The sequence below is a fragment of the Convolutriloba macropyga genome, chromosome 1 (assembly GCF_964194025.1).
Source record: "Convolutriloba macropyga chromosome 1, txConMacr16.3, whole genome shotgun sequence".
Classification (NCBI taxonomy): domain Eukaryota; kingdom Metazoa; phylum Xenacoelomorpha; order Acoela; family Convolutidae; genus Convolutriloba; species Convolutriloba macropyga.
In genome coordinates, this window is record NC_134468.1 from 6,832,512 (window position 1) to 6,850,272 (window position 17,761).

General features: G+C 35.1%; 1 protein-coding gene across 7 annotated transcripts in view; it reads left to right on the plus strand.

Annotated features, from left to right (window-relative positions):
* Positions 1–17,761, plus strand: part of LOC142334589 (regulator of G-protein signaling 7-like) — an 84,391-nt gene that overhangs the window by 50,001 nt on the left and 16,629 nt on the right. For all 7 annotated transcript variants that reach the window (XM_075382752.1, XM_075382761.1, XM_075382742.1 and 4 more), the window contains exons 11-13: positions 12,189–12,428; positions 12,713–12,905; positions 14,713–14,802. In XM_075382752.1, coding sequence (XP_075238867.1) covers positions 12,189–12,428; positions 12,713–12,905; positions 14,713–14,802 — 523 coding nt within the window. The remainder of the gene's footprint in view (positions 1–12,188; positions 12,429–12,712; positions 12,906–14,712; positions 14,803–17,761) is intronic.

Here is a 17,761-nt window from a genome sequence, read left to right on the forward strand (position 1 = left end):
TTATGATAGGTTGACAATCGGGTTTTCGGTTTGCTCTTTTCTGTAAATTTAGATGTAGAAAAAGGTTTAGATTATATTAGTGCGCTGTCTTTAAAGATCTGTTCACAATTTTTCGACTTCGTGTCAATAAGAGGTCAAATTAGACTAGTGAACTTATTCACGCTGGAGTAGTAAAGGGAGCGAAAAAGTGAGTTGGTTTGATTTTCGAAATTACCTTTGAAGTGAAGTGACATTTACGTTGGTGAACGTCTATAATTTTATATTCAATGACTTTCAATGACTTTAAAGCCATTTATTTTAAATATTAATTATATTCCAATTGCTCTTTTCTTTTTGTTGATATTTTAATTTGCTGTCAAAATTCTATTCTTGTGAAAATTTGTTTAAAATATGGTTATTAGATTTTACGGCTTCGACAAGGGTTTTATTGAAAAAAGGAGAAAATGAGTTGTAAAAATTTTTCATGTTTCCATCTTTGTTGACTATCGAAGGCTGTTCTTATGATAGGTTGACAATCGGGTTTTCGGTTTGCTCTTTTCTGTAAATTTAGATGTAGAAAAAGGTTTAGATTATATTAGTGCGCTGTCTTTAAAGATCTGTTCACAATTTTTCGACTTCGTGTCAATAAGAGGTCAAATTAGACTAGTGAACTTATTCACGCTGGAGTAGTAAAGGGAGCGAAAAAGTGAGTTGGTTTGATTTTCCAAATTACCTTTGAAGTGAAGTGACATTTGAACAAATTTTTGTTTTCGAAAAGATTTGACTTTCACGTTCAGCAGTTTCGCTTCTATTTGTGCGGTTTTCATCATTTTTGAGACTAATGGTTTTAAACGACATACCTGTGTTGTAATATTGCATAATTGTATTTTTAGAGTTCATCAAAGTTCTTTTTAATTGCTCTCAAACGAAGTTTGTAGCAATTCTATTCGTCCTGTCAGTCTTTTTTAATGCGATTTTTCGCTTGACCAATTTTCCGTCTGACCTCATTTGACTATTCGTCCTGAAAAACGGTATAAACCAGTGGGCATTAGGTGCTCTTAGAGCCTTTCAGCTCTTCAGCTCACTAGTCTCTAATTATGCGATTCACTGAAACTGTTTTAGAGACTTATACTTATGGTGTGCGCAGGTTGGTTCTTAGAGGTTGACCCCCCACCCATTCCCCACCCCTGTACATCGTTCAGGCTGTAAGGTCAGAAAACCCGCTCCCACTGTTGCCCCCCCTCACCCCCGGTGCACTCCCCGCTACATTCATTTCACGCCCCTTCAATTAAGCTAAAGCTAGTCTCACTAAACCGTGGCTAGCTACTGAAGAAGAAAACCGCTTGCCTTTCGCTTGAGAGCAATTTGTCCGGCGTTAGTCGGTTATGTTTTAAAATATCCGTTGTTGTAGTTTTTTGTTGTCCTCTTGCTTAGTCTTAATAATGACGGTCTCAGTGGCACACTAATGAGGCGTAATAGAAGCTATGTGAAAGTTTCAATGGATGATTGTTACGGTTTCACGAGTTGTTTTCTGAAAATATAGTAATTTTTTCCTCCCGCTTATGTAGTTCTTTTTTCGCTGTTTCATCGCTAAGTCTCGTTAATAACAGTTCTTATTATTTGTAAAATTAGTTTATTGAATGTTCTGAGTTCATATTCAGAGTTTTTGTGTGTACTTGTTGTACTTTTTGTTGTTGTATTTTTTGTCATTCATCGAATTCATTAATGATCCAATGATTAGTCAATCTGATTCTTCAATCATCGGTTGCTAAATAAGCTTACTAGGTAATGTCTTCTTAGGTAATGCTTTCTATTAAGCTGCAAATTTTTAGCGTTAAGTGTTGTTTCTAGTTTTTGTTCATTTTTTTAATGAGTTTATTTTTCTAAATAGTTCTAGATTTTTTTCTAAATAGTTTATTAATAGCCACCGTTAGACTCTTAACGGCTATTGTGTAGGTGCTTTAAAAATTTGGCTTTACTTTGTTGTAACCTTTTTCGTTTCAAAGCACGATTTTCATGTTTGACTCGTGATTTACTTCACTCACTGTTTCAACTGAATGGATTTTAAATTATTTCACTCATCAGGTGCATTAGGTTATCAAAGCTAATATGAGCCATTGTTTGCTGGCAAAGGTATTAAGCTTATCAGTTTTAGTCTAAAATCTAAATTAAATATAGTTTTAAGGTTCTAACTGCACATCAAATTAGAACGCTTTTTGAGACTTTTCTGTTACTTTGTCTTTTTTCTGTTTCAGTCTCAATCTGCGTCAAACACGTAAACGGCTTCTATTTCTCAGCAATTTGCTGGCTATGCTTTTGCTTATAATTTAATTTTATGCTGTGATTAAGGATTTAGTATGTTGTTTTGTGTTTCTTACTGTGACGCCACTTCTTATTTTTGCTAAATTTCTGTTTTTTTTGCCGATTCTGCATTGTCTGTTTTTGATTTCCGCAAGTTTGTTGTATTGTATACTCTTTATAAGGAAGCACAGTGTCAATGTTCATATAGTGCGTTGTTTTTCTGTTTTTTTATGAAACTAGTTTTTGGAAATATAAGTTTTCTGACGCTTCTTTAATATTTGGCTTCTTATTGAGGATAATGGATCATGTGCATCGTTGGCTGTCCATGTTTAATAGCCGCACAGCGATAGCTGGGGCTATTATTGGCCTTCTCTTGGTTTTTTTATTTCGTCGTCACGATTTTTGTTACGACCATATGACATCACAACCACTTCAAATCTGCTTTTTGTTCATTCGTTCATGCAATTTCAACTGAAGTGCGTGTGTGACGTCATTTTTCGCTCTTAGTGGAGCGAGTTTTTTATCATTCGCTTGATTAAATTTTTGGTCACACGTGACTTACCTCACTCTCAAAAATGACTTTCTCACTTTGAAATTGACTTTTATTTACTCTAATTCAAAGAGATAAGGTCAAATGGGTGTGTGTCACTCTAACTGAAGGTTATCTGAGAGCAGCTAATAGAGGCAGCAAAAACTTATACAGATTTTTAATCAAAATATAACATATCAGCCTTCAATGAAAAGACCATTTTTTGGTCTGTCTTTTTTACAGTTTTTTTAGACTGCAGATCTACGAAGCTTTTGCGGCTGTTTTCTGGCAATCTGCCAGCTATGTTTAACGATTCTAGAAAACTAATTATGGTCGGTTGCTTAGTTAACTCAAGGCTTTTGATTGTAATTAAAAATTCATTACTGCTATGTTTTGCTGAAACCAAAAATTCGTTTTATCTAATTTCCTCGCTATTTCTGCATTTTGCGCGAAGTCTTGACTTCTGTTGGCTACTTTTGTTTTTTGCTCATTCTACTCAAAGTGCCTTTAAACAACAGTTGCTCACCAAAGCAATCTTAAGTGAATAGAGACAGTAGCGTTTTCATTTTTTCTAGCGGTTATTTGGTCATGTGCATATATAATTACACTTCAATGATTTTTTAGAGAAAATCTGATCTACTTGTTGAATGCTCATTTAATACCTTGAGTTGTTTAGATAGCTATTAATTGTTTTCGAACGAAGTTTGAAGCAGTTAATACTAACGTTTGTATTTTGTGTGCAAATTTTTGCTGGACGGTTTTCTAGAACATTTTTCTATTTTGTTTCTTGAGTGTTTATTTCACGCTTGACTTCCAGATTTTGTTTGGTTACTCAAGAAATGAAATCAAAAGAATGTTCTAGAAGAAAACGGCCAAACAATTTTGCATAAAAATATGCACTTTTGAACCATGCAATTTTTTTGAACCAACGTAACAAATCCAATCAACATTGAGCGCATTTTTTTTCAATACTATTTTCTATCTAAGGAAAAAACTTTCAGATACTTTTTTTTCTGGTCTGTAATCTCAATTGAGGTGATGGAAATCGATTGAGACTTTTTCCGCCAACTTTGGTTATTTCACGCCTTAGACGATTTTAGTGGAGTGAGTTTAATTACAGACGCTATTATTGGCGGAAATGTGGAGAAATCAGTTAAAAAGTGAGACACGTGTAGTTAATTTGCTAAGTTAACATCATTTTAGTGAGCGTTCATGAACTCTCAATGTCAATTCGGTGCTTTACTATTGATGAATTGTCTCCCCCACGGCAGATGTATATTTGCCTACCTCTTCGACACCCACCATTAGCTAAATGAGATTTTAAAGTCCCCGTGTAGTTTGAGAGCGTATTGTGCAAAATTCGGTGTTTTTAATTGCTCTCAAACAGTTTGTAGCAATTATATTAGTGCTGTGGTCTTTTTTATTCGATTTTTTGCTTGGCCGATATTTCGTCTAACCCTTTTGACTTTTCGTCATCATATGCGGGATAAACAAGTAACGCCCGGAGAAGGCATTAAATTCTCTTTCGGCTTACTACACTCTAATTATGCAATTCACCGAAATTCGTAAATTCACCGTAATTTTGATGACATAAATTCATGGTGTGTAGGGCACTTCTCCCCACTCCCCCCCCCCCCTAGCCCCAATCCGCACCCTGCGCATTGTCCACCCGTAACTCATTGCGCGAGTGGAAAATATTCGATTTCTTGGAGTTTGAGATTAAAAATGTATGTACATCGTTTCGTCTTAGAAAACTCGGCATGGTTTTTTTTCGACAGCTGCTCGACCTTTTAATTCTAAGAAACTAAATTTCATAAAGAAACGTACATATACACCTTAACGTTTTGTCGCTTGGAATACTTTTTGTCTGCATGAAAGGAAATTGGGGAAATCCTGTTTTTAGAATCAAACTAATTGATGCTGTAGTTGTGGGAGTAAATTGTGTTTTAATTGCTACAAGTCTGTTGATACCGTCATACGGACAATTGAAGTTATAAAGAAAATACGTCATGAAAAAAATGTAAAATGAACAGTAGAGAAAAGTTAGCTTCCGTAAAAATAATACCTAATGAGGACCTTTGTCTTACGCAATCGAAAGCGAGAAAACAGGCATCGCTTTGTTTTAAGCTCTACCAAATAAAGGAACCGTTATTGTCTATCCTTAAACATAAGCCGATTAACGCTAATGATGCATCTAAAGTCAGCATTATATCTAGAAAAAGTCCAAGTGGTAGATGTGAAAATAAAATTGCGTGTAATCCTCTGTCTTAATCACGTTCAAAACCGTCAGAAATGGCAAACTTGACCAATTATCCTCAGCTAATTTTTGTTCCGACTCCACGTAGTGAGGGAGGAACTATATGCGCACTGGTTTTTTTTCGGTCAGTTTTCACTATTTTTGCTCACTTTTTGAAATTTTTTAATGAAAACGAATTTTTCATATTTTTTCGATGAGACGTGGTTTTTGAATTTTTTGTTGCGATATTTTTGCTGATTTCTCTGATCATTTCATCAATTTTTTTTCATAAAACCTACACCAAATCAGTTGTTTTAGCTAAAACTACCAGATATTCTCCCGAGCACTACCCCAAAACTGGCACAGAACCTTTATGAACTAATAGGAAGGCTGATGACTTTAACTGTCTAGCAAAACTATTGGCAACAGCAGTTTTGACAGTTTTGCTCATTTAAGTCGGTTTGACGTAATTTTTGATCTATTTCAGATTTCTTTGTTATTTTTTTAAAGAAAAATTAGGTTTTATGATAGCTGCGATGGCGAGGCTATTATTGATCTCATATTGGCTGTCTTCAATCCAAATAGTTTGGATTAAATTGGATGCTTTAAGATCACTTTTTGTCGGCTTTTTGATGCCAATGAGAAATTAATTTTCAGCAGGCATTTGAATCACTCTGGAAAATGCAGCGACCAAGTTTGCAGCTCAAATGCCTTATTTTGCAAACTCGGTATCAACGGAATCGAGTTTCAGTGTTTGAACAAAGTTGCGATTTTCAGAGGTTTTTTTTAACAGCCGTCATCAGCTCTCAACAGCTATTATTTAGGCACTTTTTTTAAAATTCGTCTTACCTTTTGATCACGTTTTTCGTTTTACATAAGTCACGATTTTCACGTTTGACTTCTGACTTACTTCACTCACTGTTTCAACTGAACGGATTTTAAACTCTTTCACTCATTGAGCGGTATTAAGCTTATTAGCTTTCAGTTGGGAAGCTGAATTAAGTCTAGTTTTGAAATCTAACTGAAACTGCACTCCAAATTAAAACACGTTTTGACACTGATTAAAATACAAAAAAAATCGGTCAATTTGTCTTTTTTTCTGTTTCAATCCCAATGTACGTCAAGCGCGTCAACGTCGGCTATTTTCTGGCAATCCGCCGGCTATGTTTATGTGCTTCAATTTAACTTCTTTTCTGTTTTTGATAGCCATCGTGAGCCTCTCAAAGGCTATCATTAATAGCCGCCCTCATCTTCTCAGCCGGCTATTATAGCGCTCCTATTTTTTTTTACTTCGTCGAATAAAAAAATGTTTCGCTTTACCTCATTTTGCCGCTTTTTCAACATTTTGCGTGATATCTTTTTGACTTATCTAGGCTAGTTTCTCTCTTCTCTCATTCTGCTAAAAGTGATTGTGAACATCAGTTGCTCAGCAAAGCAATTCAAATTGAACAGAGTCAGTATAAAAAATTGAAGTCAGAAGTAGAAACGGGATAAACCCATAAAGCCCAATTTTAGATGCCCGCTATTTGAACGTCGTTCCTATAAGTCTTAGTTACCATCTCTAATGCTTATTGGTATTGATAGTAGCCCCTGTAGCCTCTCTCTAAGAAACAGAAGTACGTTATGTTCAACTACGAAATGCCATCAAAATAAATCGGACTTAAAATGTTTTTGTACAAAAATCTTTTTTTTTTTCAATATCTTCTATTCTTTCAATCCCAATCATGCTTATTGGAATCAACGGCGGCTATTTTCCGGCAATCTGCCGGGTATGTTTTCTGTCGCGACCTTCATGTTTGACTGCTGACTCACTGTTTTAAATGAATAGATTTTCAATTCTTTCACTCTTCGTAGTACGCAATGTACAGATTACGGCCAAGATCAAATGAGCAAAGTTCAAAGAGGAGATAAAGCGATAAAGCCCGGTCATAAGTCATAGAGCTCTGGGTTATAAAATTCATCAGAGCGATTGCTAACTGGCATTAGTAATAAGCTGGCATTAGTAATAATAACAAAGCGTTTTGAAACTCGGTAACAAATTCTGTCAATTTTCATCTGTTTTTTTTTTCGAACCAGGTGTGCATCAAGAGGGTCAACGGCGGCTAATTTTCGTCAATATAACGGCTATTTTTTCTCTTCATTTGCTAGCGACTTGTGCTTATTTTGTCATGCGTATTCTAATGGTGCATATGAGCTATTATTGGAATCCATCAAGAGGTCGCTATTTATTTTTATGACTTTGACACTTTTCATTAAAAAAATTGCGAACAATTTGATTTTCCTCATTTTTTGTTTACTAATGTCTTCTACATAATCTCATAGTTGGCAGGTCCCCTTGATGTTTCATCTGACAAATTTTACAATTTTTTTTATTAATGAGGACTTTTCAACTTTTTTTAATGAAAAATGCTTAATTTTGAGTTTTGCTGTAATTGTTTTTTGTCTCCATTAAACAGATTGGAGACTCATTAATTTCAAATCTCGTGTGCTTATGTGGCGGAATCTTAAATACAATTAATGTGTGGAGTTTATACCTAATATTATTTGGTGAGAGATCATTTTTGGGAACATCTTTAGTGACTTCATGATTGTTGCCTTTATTTTTTGGTATTCAATTTTCTTTTTTTTTTCGTTTATTTTTGTGCGGAAACAGTGTTTGCTGTTACCTGAAATTAAATTGCATGCGGTTTTGTTATATGCCAATGTTCTCTATGAGTTTAATGCCACAAATCTCTAAAAGATTTTGATTTATGCCAAATATCCACTTTGGTAATTTGTATGTTTTTAGCACGCATGAATTACCTCACCTAGTAAAGTAATTTCTTCGCCCAGAATGAGAATATAACTAGGCAGTTAAGAGTTCTGAATTCTGTTTCGTTAAAAATAATTAGAGCGACAGAAAAACGTTCCAAAAATTTAAACAAGCTGTTGCTAATTTTTTTTGGATTACTTTCAGTTAGATGGTAAAGATAAGTCAATAGCAATTTGGTTCTTTTAACCATTTAGATTTTCATTCTATGCAATGATTGTTCGAAGTGGAATCAATGCAAATTTTGTTGAACCCAAATCGAAGAAGCGCATGAATGATGGGTCGTTTTTTGTGTAAGAACACTAAACTCAACCAAATATACTCTTTAATGACCGCCATCATCTCAGCAGGCATCTTCTCCGGAACAAAATTTTGTTTCGCTTCACCTCATTTCGCTTTTCGACCTTTTACATGAAATCTTTTTGCCTTCTTTTGGCTGGTTTTATTCTTCGCTCATTCTGCTCAAAGTTAACATCAGTTGTTCATCAAAGCAATCTAAAATGAACGGACTCAGTATCAAAAATTGAAGTCAAAGTTCGAAACCGGATAAACCCTTAAAGCCCAAGTTTTGATGCCCGCTACTTGAACTTTTTTCTTGTAATTCTTTGTTACCATCTCTAATGCTTATTGGTTATGATACTAGCCCTTGCATCATCTCAACAAGAAGCAGGGCTCTATCTAACAGTGGTATGAAATCAAAATATTACGCACTTTAAATATGTTTTTGTGCACCAATCAAATTTTTCCAGTTCTGTTCTTTTAATCTTAATCCGGGTTATGGGAATCAGTGGCTGTGATTTTCTGGCGTTTTTTTCTCGTTGTTTTTGTTAACGATATTTATTTATATACCAATACTGTCTGGGCGATATTAGACCCATGTTAATTTTTAGTTCTTTAAGTTCAATTGACAGCCTTAATGTGTTGAAAGCTGGTTGTGAATAAAATATTGCACATAATTTTGCGAGAAAATAGAAAGTTTGGCCGTGTCATCCTTTTGCGCAATGAATGTTTAAGTTTATAGGAAAGAAAGTTGTTTTCGGATTTTTTCCCAGTTTTAAACTTTTGTGCACGACAGATTATTTGAAACATTTGAGTACTTGGTTTTCTCGGCTTGACGGTTTTGTGATGAGATTCAAAGTGTTTTTTTTTAATTGAGGGCTAAATTGGTACGAAATTATCAGGCCAACGACTTCCTTTTCGATGTTAGTGTTCCTTTTTCTTGATTTGAGTATTTTTCTTAAAGCCTGACGCAGTCATGCTCATGCAAGTTGTTTAAAATTTATACTGTAAAAGGAAGGAGGTAGGGGTAAGTGAATAGACTCATTTTGAGCTGTACATGAAAAAAAAAGGAATGATTGAGCAAATGGTCAATTTTTTTGCCGGATGCTTTTTTTGCTGAAATTATTGTTCTGATCCCTCTTGAGGGGGGGGGGGGGAGGGGAGGGGAGGGGAGAGGAGGAACTATATACTTTATATACTCCAATATTTTGACCGATCGATATATTCATCGTAGAGAATTGTGAGTGGTATCATTACAAATCCCGTCCAGCGTAGAATATAGAATTCAAATGATTTTTTTTGCTTTCTAGAGCGAGTTATTGTGGTTTAAGTTTGTGATTATTAGACCGATTTGCGTTGTTTTTGTTCACATTTTCCGGAGTTTTTGCCTAACATTTTAACAATTTTGCTAAAAATATGTTAAAATTGTTAACAATTGTACTGATGAGTTAACTTTTAAAGACAAAAAAGTTTTGTTGACCTATTTGATATAATGTTTTGGCTCAAATTTTGGCTAAATTTTTCAAGATTGAGCCTCTTTCATAAAAATTGCCCGAGATAAGCTTCTTTAGTCCACTTTGATTAAATATGCCCAAAGTACGCATCCAAAAACAACTAAGACAATCTTTGTAAACTACAAAGGGAGCTAGTCCTGCTTCCACTTCCATTGAGAGTAGTCGAATTAAAATTTTGCCGTTTTTCGGTAACTTTGTGATTATCATTATTTATTACGCATTATTTATTTTTGATCTTTTAACTAACAAATTATCTAGATCTATGACGTTCGAAGCAATTTCTTAAATTTTCTTAGTGGACGAACAGCAATAGCAAGGCTGGTTTTGGTTCATTCTTGGACTGTTACAACCAAAAATAATTCGGATTGTAGTCAGTCGGTCTTTTAAAAAAAATTCGATCTTATGTTAGAGAACAGAAACATTCAAATCAAAGCTCACTGTTGACAGGTCCGAATATCTCCCTAACAGTTCCAATTTTATGCATCGAGTTTTGTTACTCGAAAGATTATGGTCGCTTTGACTTTTGAAATTGTTTGATTTTTAAATAGACAATGGCTTATTGAACTTTGCCACTATTTTTCTTTTAGTTTGGCCAACCTCTATCTTATTGTCAGCAAAGAAGGAATGCTTTTTCTTCTTCTCCATTCTACTAGTTTAAACTTTAATCTTTTTTGCAGTTTTTTGCGTTAAGTTATGGTTTTCTGTCTTCGATACTACTAGATTTCACATTTTTGTTTTTAGGCATTGGCCCATATTTCGTGTTTTTTTTTGGTTTGTCAGATTATCACAATATTGACAGTTCACATATTACATTATTGGCGTTCAGATTAAGGCACAATTGAACATATAAAAGTCTGCAAAGGCATAGATGATGGTTTCGACCCCCCTTTTCTCGAAGAATTTAATTGAATTTTTTACATTTGTGTTCAACTGTCGTTCTTACTTTGTCTTTTTTGTCATTTAAATTTTCCTGGATAATGAAAGGTCTCATTCACTTTTTATGGAGGAGTAAGTGAGCTTATGTTCTTATTTGAGTTGATAGCTGATGGTTTTCATGACTTTGAAAACAATTGTTTTCAGTAATGAAAAAAGAACAGTTTTAACTTCGCAGATTTGTTCTTTTGTGTCTAATTGTTGCCTAGTCTTGTTAATTACAAATCACATATGACTTTATTGGCGTCCAGGGAAGGTGCAAGTGTACAAAAATAACGTTTTCAAAGAGTTCGTTATGAATTTACTGGCTTCGGACACTGGGTTTTTTGCAATAAAAGTAAACTAATTTTTATGGATGATTTGTCTATATTTGACGTTTTTTGTAGACGTAAGACATATTCTGAATAATGACAGGTCTGAAGCGCTTCCTATGGACGAATAGACGAACCTATTTAATTGTTTCATTTTGTAGCTAATGGCTTTCATAATTTTGAAAATAATTGTTTTAGAGAAATACAAACGAATTACTTAATTTTGTCCCTTCCTTTTTTTGTCTACTTATTACCTATTTTCATTAATGAGAGGTCCTATACCACATTATTGGCGATCGAGGAAGGCTCAATTGAACATATTTTTAGGGAAAAGTATGGCATTACGGCTTCGACAGCGTTTTCTCTCAATTTTTAATTGAATTTTTGTTTGTCTCTAGTTGTTGTTCTTTGTTACCGCAAAAGAATCGGGTAATGAAAAGTTGTAATACACTCCTATAGAAGCGTATGTGATCATAAACATGTTGGATGTTTTCAATTGCTATCTAATGGTTTTCATTACTTTGAAATTAATTGAATTTAAAAATATAAGCCATTTTTTTTTTAAATTTTTTGTTTTTATGTTCTTTGTCTAATTGCTACCAAGCCTTTTTATGGAGCGGTCCAATACCCTTGCTACAAGTTACTTCGTTCAGTACAAGTTATTTTGTTCAGTTTCAGTTTTTTCCGACGCTATTTTGACCTTGTTAATAAGTTTTTTTTCACTGGACATAAAGATTTGGATGTAATTTACGTTTGTTGTTATTAATTGATTTTTAATTGCTCTCAAACGAAGTTTGTAGCAATTATATTAGTCCTGTTGGTCTTTCTTTTTTTTATGCGATTTTTCGCTTGACCGATTTTTCGTCTGACGCTTTTGACTTTTCGTCCTCAAAAACGGGATAAACAGGTAGCGCCCAGCGGGCATTAAGTGCTCTTAGAGCCTTTCAGCTCAAACTGTTTTGGAGACTTATACTTATGGTGTGAAGGGCGGTTCTTAGAGGTTGAGACATCCCCCCACCCTGTTGACTTCCCACCCCCACTATTGCCTCCACACCCCACCGCGCTGTTGCACCCCCCAACCCAGTGTTGCCCCCCCCCCCCCCCCCAACCCAGTGTTGCCCCCCATCAGCCCCAGGTGCACCCCCCCCCCGTGGCTGGCTACTGACGAAGCCAACCGCTCGCCCGTCGTTTGAGAGCAATTCGCCCGACGTTAGTCGGTTATGTTTTTGTTGTTCTGTTCCTGTTCGAGTATTGATGAGTCGCGATGCTCTCTCAACCGATAAGTAACTTATTTCAGTTTGATTCAATCCTGTGAGCAGTATCGCGAGTACGATCCCATGCTAACACCTGCAGAGCCCTCAAATCCCTGGATAAGCGAGGAGACTACCTTCTGGGACCTGGAGAAGAATACTAAGGATTATTCAACGCGGAGGGTGAAGAGATGGGCCTTCTCTATTGACGAGGTGCTGCGAGACCCGGCTGGCAAGGAGCAGTTTGCCAAGTTCCTTGCTAAAGAGTACTCTATCGAGAATCTCAAGTTAGTCCACTACTTTGTAATGAAATTATGTGAACATCTCTTCATGAGAAACGATGTCCATTTTTAATGTGACTCCGTGTACCTAATATGTAATACTGTACCATTCCCACTGGTCGATTAATATCTTATTGCATTGGATTTTTGGATTGGTGTTTTCTTCGGTGAAATAACATTAATGATCCTTAGATGGGAATCCTTGTCCCCTCGTTCTTATATATTTAAGGTATTTCTTCTAGCTACGTAGTTGTTTTTCCTTTATGCAGTTTGGTGTCGGTGTGTTTCAGTTTCTACAACAACGTATATGAGCTGAAGAAAGTGAGCGAGAAGGAGGTTGTAGAGAAGGTGAAGGCCATTTGGGCAGAATTCCTCGACCCAAACAGTGCTCTTTCCCCTGTCAACATAGACAGCAAGTGCATGGATAAAACAAGGAAAGAGGTCTTCGCCACCCCCGGCAGACATACGTTCGATGACGCCAGAGTAAGACTGCATTTTAGCGAATAAACTCAAGGTCAAATCGAAATCTAAAGTCCGGTTTGTAAACCGAGGTGCTCGCAAAATCAAAATTGCCCGCACTAAGTTTTTTTTGTACCATCAATTTGTATTCAGTTCTCTCAATTCCAAAGGGTTTATGGGAATAAATGGCGGGTATTTTCCGACAATCTGCTGGGTATGATTAAGAGTTCTAGTTCGGAACTTTATAGTTATCCATTTTTAGGTAATCATCTGCTTCAAATTTTCTTCACCACGCTTCAAAAGCTCAAATTAACAATTTTGTTCACCTGTTTAATGAGTTTTATTGAATTGGTGTGCTCTATCCGCTGAATTGGCGTGCGTGAGTTTATTATCTTAATTCAGCTGGTAAAATTATCAGACCGAGGATGCGAAAACGTTTTGATGATTTACCTCACTGAAATAACTTCTTTCTTGAAATGGCTCTCTTCATTAATTGCTCTCGAACGAAGTTTGTAGCAACTATGTTAGTCCTGTTGGTCTTTTTTACGACTCGAAGAGGAGTATCGGTTTTTTATCGGAGTACTTTCGTTCAGACCGCGTTTTCACCTAAAAGCGAAAGAGAGTAAAACTGCCATGTGAACTAATTTTTTTCTGAGCGAGAGAATTTTTTTATCATGCGCTTCGATTAGTGAATGACTTTTTGACTTTGTGTTTTTTTTTGTCAGAATGCCGCATATAGTTAACGACTTTTAGCCGTTTTTCCGTCCAATTGGCCCAGTTGCTTATAAATTAATTTTTTGTAGAAATAGTTTTTAGAAGCTGTGCTAATGTAATAGCCTCTGAAATTGGTACCACAGTGTTTTTGAGAGTGTTATAATGCCTTTTAAATTCTAAATGAGCACATATTTCTCAATTTTATAGTTCATTTTTGGCTTTTTTAAAATTAATTTCGGCATTTTTGGATCTTAAAGCGGATCTTTTTTCAAAATTCAGTGCATATGGCAATTCAGTGCATGAGTTGCTTCCAGCCAATTTATAGCGCTGCCAGTTCTTCGAGCGAGCCTATCAGTAGTTTGACCATTCTACAGATATTGGACATTTTTTAACGTTACTAAACTTTTTAATATAATGAAACTTTGCTGCATTTCTTTCTCGTGGTGACTTCGGTATAAAGTTCAGCAATCTTTTTAAATCAAACCAGTAAAGAGTTGATTGTTAAATAGAAAAGTTATGGTATCAGATGCAATTAATGTTTTTTGTGAAGCTTTGACGCTTCGAGTCGCTTCCGGAATTCTTCCGGCTATGTTTTATGCAATTTTTCGCTGGACCGATTTGTTGTCTGACCCATTTGACTTTTCGTCCTCAGAAACGGGATAAAGAGGTAGCGCCTAGTGGAAATTAGGTTCTCTTAGAGTCCTTCAGCTCACTAGTCTCCAAAGATGTGATTCGCAGAAACTGTTTTGGAGACTTGTACTTATGATGTGAAGGTTGTTTGAGAGCAATTCGCCCGACGTTAGTTATGTTTAATGATTTGTGATTCAACCTCTGATTGAAGGTCAATTCAGTCCTTATCGATAAGGCTGCAAAATATTGTACGGATGCAATCCCTCCTCCTTTGCCGTTTTTCTTTTGGCCGCAGGTCAGCGTATTCTATTATGGCTACTATTCTGCAGTTTTCCGCCATTTTTGTTTTTGATCTGTTTTTGATCTGTTTTGTTTTTGATCTGTTTTGATGCGTTAGAATCTAAAAATATAATGCGACTATTACCCCAAGCCTCCATTTTTAATGAAAACAATTCGTCCTACTGTAGTTGGTTATGTTTTGTTTCAGGACCATATCTATAAGCTGATGCGTAGTGATAGCTACCCGAGATTCATCAAGTCAGAACAGTACAAAGAATTAATAGCTGCCAAGCGAAAGGTGAGTTATTAGTTTGCCATTTACGGACTATTCAATAAATTGCTGAGCAAATGCTTCATGTTCCTGTGTTTGAAACACCGCCCGAATTAACAAAACTTAGCAGGATTCTACATGTTATATGGCTGTTTGTTGAATGTGGTATTGACATGCTAAGATGGTATTTTTGATACCCTTTTCGTGCAAAGTGAAGATAGAATCAATGTCTTACTGTGATTTACCTGTGTTAGCTTGGTCATTAATTATGATTGTTTTTGTCATTACAGAAATGATCAGAAAGAGGTAGATTTCAAGATGTCCTTAATTTTGTTCGGATTACTTTATTTAAGTTTTGCATACTAACTTCTGTCCTTTGACTGGTTGGTATGCCCATTAATTTTTGATATAACGCTTAATGCTTCTTAAAGCGAGACATGTTAAAAGCTATATCCTGTATCAAATTTGCACCTCTAATCGAGACAATTTGCTCGTAAAATGATTAAGTCTATTTTAACAATTGAAGAGTTTTGAATTGCCATTGTGACCTTAATTGCAACGATAAGACGGTTGATAAGGTCAATTTCTAAAGATCAAAAGAACAATTCAAGTTCGATATCGGATGTAGCTATTTATGGCATTGTTTGTGTTTTTCTTTTGTTCGTTCACATGTGCATTTTATTTAGTTTGCGAGTTTAAGATTAAAAAATTGCCCCAACTCAAATGTAACTATTCGAGCTGATTTTTTATACCGGCATGTAAAGTGTTATTTTTTTGTAATGCTTTAATAATGACATCCCAAGTTTAGAAGAATTATTTTAGTCCGGTTTGTCTTTGTGTTCATTTTTTCTGCCAACCCATTAGGCATTAAGTTGGTGTGCAGTTCCCTTAAAGCTTTGCTAATCTTCTTAGGAGGCATGCATTTATTATTTAAGGAGCATTTTTGTAGTTAGGAGCTCCCTATCAGCTTTTTGCCCCCCAAATTATACCCCGCCAGTCGTTTGCGAGCAAATTATTGGACGTTTGTTCGTTATTTTTCAGAAATTCATTTGAGACTTTGTTTAAATTAGGGATAGTTATCTTATTGCAAAGGAGTTACGTGAATGGATGAACAATTCTTGTTTCCGCCATTAAATGCTCTCAACCAATGTTTGTAGCAATTATTTGGGCCCTGTTTGTCCTGCGTTAATGATTTCTCGCTGGATCAATTTTTTGTCTAACCATTTAGACTTTTTCATCTTTAGATTTTTCCGTGCTCTAAAATGTTCACCCTCCTTTTGACCCCATTTACAAACAAGGAGGCTCGGTAATGTGCGATCGCACATAAAGTTCCGACCCCGCTCATCCACAATATTGGCATAATTGTCTACCAAAATGAGTAACAGATTGAGAACAAAACCCCAAATGAGAACAAAACCCCAATGTAATTTTCAGAAAAAAATTTGGTGTATGAAAGAAAAGATAGCCTCCAAAGCAAATAACTCAAAGGAGTAAAAAATGATGCATTAGATTGATGAGATATGCCAATATTAAGAAAGCGAGTCAAGACGAACAGCAAAATCAAACAACAACAAACATTAATTACATAAAAAATATTTATGTCCGTTTTAAAAAACAAAACTTAATAACAAAGTCAAAATAGCGTCAGATAAAACTGAAACTAAACAAATAACTTGTAATTCACCAGAAAAGATATGGGACCAGTTCATGAAAAGGCTTGGTAACAATTAGACAATAAAGAACAAAAACAGTAAATTTGAAAAATTCGCTTATTTTTTTAAAAACAATTACAAAGTAATGAAAACCATTAGAAATCAACAAAAATATCCCATAGGTTTACGATTACCTGTGTTTCTAAAGATGGGAATTAAGAACTCTCGGTATTCAATTTTCAAGCGGTTACAAAAAGAACAACAAATAGACAACAAAAATTCAGTTAAATTTTGCCGGAAAACGCTTTTGAAGCCGTAAAGCCATACTTTGGCCCACAAAATATGTTCGATTGCACCTTCTTTGAACACCAATAATGTATTATCTGACATCTCATTAACAAAACCAGGTAACAAGCAGACAAAAAAGAAAAAAAGGCTAAATTAAGTAATAGTTGTTTTTTTTTAAAAAAAAAGTATTTCCAAAGACATGAAAGCCGTTAATTACAAAATGAAATAATCAAAATCGTTTCGCTTATTCTTCCAAAGGAAGCCCGTGAGACCTGCAATTATCCAGAATATATCCAGAATATAATTAATCTAGTTTTTTTGTGAAAAACCCGTGTCGAAGCCAATAAAGTCATAACGAATTCTATAAAAACATTAGATTTTGTGACACCAATCCCTTGACACCTTCCCCTGACAACCATATTTTTATATTTGGCCTGCAATTAATGAGAATAGGTAACAAACAGACAATAAAAGGAACAAAATTGCTAAAAAGTAGCAAAAAGTTAAAAAGTGTTTTTTTATTTTGGAAAACAACTGTTTTCCAAGTCATGAAAGCCATCAGCTATCTACTAATATCAGAATATCGGCCCATCTATTTTTCCATCAAAAGCCAATGAAACCGGGTCAATTTAAAGGAAATTTCATACGACTAATAAGAAAAAGAAAAAACGACAGTTGAAGACAAAAATTAAAAAATTCAATTCTTCGAGAAAGTATTGTCGAAGCCCTTTAAAACCAGAGTCTATATCCTTAAGGATTTTAATATTATCGATTTCGCCTTACTTAAAACGCCAATAATGTGATATATGAACTGTGAATGACGTGGTAATTTGACAAAACTAGAAAAGGTGAAAAATGGGCAAATTCCTGAAAATAAAAAAAAAATGTAATAAAAAAAATCTGGTAGTATCAAAGCCAGAAAACCATAACTTAAGGTATAAAACCGCTATAAAGATTGAATTTGAGTTCAGTAGAAAGAAGAAGCATTCTCTCATTGCTGACACTAAGCTATAAGTTGACCAAATTAAGAGAAAATTGGAGGAAAA